This window comes from Macadamia integrifolia, chromosome 9 (genome assembly GCF_013358625.1).
Source record: "Macadamia integrifolia cultivar HAES 741 chromosome 9, SCU_Mint_v3, whole genome shotgun sequence".
Classification (NCBI taxonomy): domain Eukaryota; kingdom Viridiplantae; phylum Streptophyta; class Magnoliopsida; order Proteales; family Proteaceae; genus Macadamia; species Macadamia integrifolia.
Window position 1 is genome coordinate 34,895,557 of NC_056565.1, and position 2,468 is coordinate 34,898,024.

The 2,468-nt window shown below is 39.7% G+C and overlaps 1 protein-coding gene across 1 annotated transcript in view; it reads left to right on the plus strand.

Annotated features, from left to right (window-relative positions):
• The window catches only part of LOC122088106 (phosphatidylinositol transfer protein 3-like), a 7,321-nt gene extending 6,250 nt beyond the window's left edge, over positions 1 to 1,071 (plus strand). The window contains exon 7 of the mRNA XM_042657256.1: positions 470 to 1,071. Coding sequence (XP_042513190.1) covers positions 470 to 865 — 396 coding nt within the window. The 3' untranslated portion in view covers positions 866 to 1,071. The remainder of the gene's footprint in view (positions 1 to 469) is intronic.
• The last annotated feature ends 1,397 nt before the right edge of the window (positions 1,072 to 2,468 follow it).

The following is a 2,468-nucleotide window of genomic DNA, read 5'->3' on the forward strand; positions in this document are numbered from 1 at the left end:
AAAAAAAATGGAGACTAGCAAATACAAATACTGTGTATTAAGAAATTAACAGGATGGCCACATGGAGAGGGTCTGGGCCCACAATTCTATCAGATCTCTCCTTTATTAAGATTCTTCTGGCAGAAATATACCGAGTTAGATATATCCTGCTCAGTTCGAAATTTAGAAACAACCTCTGCTGCAAAGCAGGGGGTAAGGCTGCATATTTGCCCCTCCCAGACTGCAGTAGCAGGAGCCTCGTGCACTGGGTTGCTCTTTCAGATATATCCTGCTCACTTGCTCAGGTTGTCATTCTCTGCAGTGAAAGAGGAACCACTTACAGTGATTTGTTCCAAGTTCCATTGTGAATACATCTGGTCCAATGCAAGCCATTGGAAGATTTCTTGTACTCATTGTATATTTTCTAATGTTCAAAACGGTTTTTTTTTTGGTGGCTGTCCTCAAGGCTTTAGATACTCTATTGTTGCAGGTGGTGAAACCCTTTCTAGAGCCCAAGACTGCCAAGAAAGTAAAGTTTGTTTACTCAGATGACCTTAACACCAAGAAGACTATGGAGGACCTCTTTGACATGGACAAGCTGGAGGTGGCATTTGGAGGAAATAATCAGATGGGTTTTAAAATTGATGATTATGCTGAAAGGATGCGAGAAGATGACAAGAGAATGCCCACATTTTGGACTAAAGAGAATTCTACTGTCAACCCACAACCTTCCCTGGCAAATTCCACTCCTTTTGGTCCAGTTGACTTGGAATCAGATTCCAATGACTCTGGAGATAAGAACTCATTCTCTCAAGAAGTCGATTCAGGAGAATGCAGGCCTGAAGATAGTTCACTAGCGGCCGCTGGTAGTAGCAGTGGTACTTGAGATATAAATTCTGGTGAAGGAACAACTAACTTGGGAGGACCTGGAGGATGAAGTAATCCAAAGCTGAGAAGCTGAAGAAGCATCTAATTTAGATAAAAAGGTTGAAATCAATCTGATTTCTATGTGAGTGAATCTTATTTAAATTTTGTTTGGAGACAAAAAGAACTCGTAAAATTAAATTTCATTCTCATAGTTTAAATTTTTAAGTCTGACGCTCTCCACCCTACATCAGGAGAGGTCACCCTCAAATTCAATACACATGAGGTAGCCAACTAGGATTGGAATATAACTATTTTAAATTAATGAAAAAAAGATCTTTACCTGGTTGTGTGCCTCCACATCCAGAAACAAGGGGTGGGGCAAAGACAACTCTGCCCAGGGTTGGTCCCATGCTAGTGCAGTGGCCACGGACCAAGTAGCGATCCCCAGCCCTAAATTTATATAAGACTCAAGTGCCAATTACTGAAGTGTGCACTTCCCACACGACGGACCTGGTGTTAAAATTTAGGAGAGAAAAATACATCTACATTTTGAATGTTCAAAATCGTTCATCCATGGAGTGCGTGGATCATGAATTTACCCTGTAGTTTCTCCAGACTTTTTTGAGCTCTCCTATAACTTCTCAAACTTGGATAAGAGAGAGAGATATTTATTCTCACACCAAATCAGCCAACAGCCCCACTTTATACACATGGGATGGTCCCTCCATGTACCACTTTGAACTAGTGGGTTTACACCGTATTCATGTGTCTGGAGTATGTATTGTCACACGTGGGGGAATATTAGTGTTTAGATACATCGGCTTTTAGTTAGTCTACAACTGTCCTTGTACATTTGGGAGTCTCTCTACTTATCAATTTGACTTTTTGAGATGAGAACTTTACTGAGAATATTAGGGGTTTAGATACATCGGTTTTTAGTTAGTCTACAACCGCCCTTGTACATTTGGGAGTCCCTCTACTTATCAATTCGAGTTTTTGAGATGAAAACTTTACTCAGAGAGAGAGAGAGAGAGAGAGAGAGAGAGAGAGAGAGAGGATGTTGGCAGTCCAAAACGTGGGTGCACGCTAGCTCTCTCCCTATTAAAATTCATCTAATTCCTTGCTTTCCAATTGGAGAGAGAAATTAGGAAACTAGTAATGAATTTCCTATTCATTAAAAAAAGAAAGAAAAGAGAAGGGTGGGGATCCCTTTTTGGTCACGTGATTTTTGTGTCCAAGCACATGGAGGGTGAAATGATCACCCTGTTCCCGTGAGTTCACTCCTATTGAAAGTTTATGCATATGTTCCTATTGGCCCCCGCACTGATACAGGGGTCACGCCACGAATCACCGGACAACGTTTTTTATTTTTCCCAAAAGAAAATGATTGCACGTCCCTAGGTTTCTTGATGTGAGAAGGAATTAGTAAAATTTGTTTCTCTCTAATTGAATCATTAAATTAAAACTATTTAATTTTGAGTCTTATGAATTATAATAATTACAAAAGCCACAATATATTTTCGATTAGCTCCTCAACCAAGTAAGGAATTTTACAGAAGTATAATTTTGGATGCTTTTGTAGTCAATTTGGTGTTTTTTTGTTTTTTTGGAACGAAAAGGGG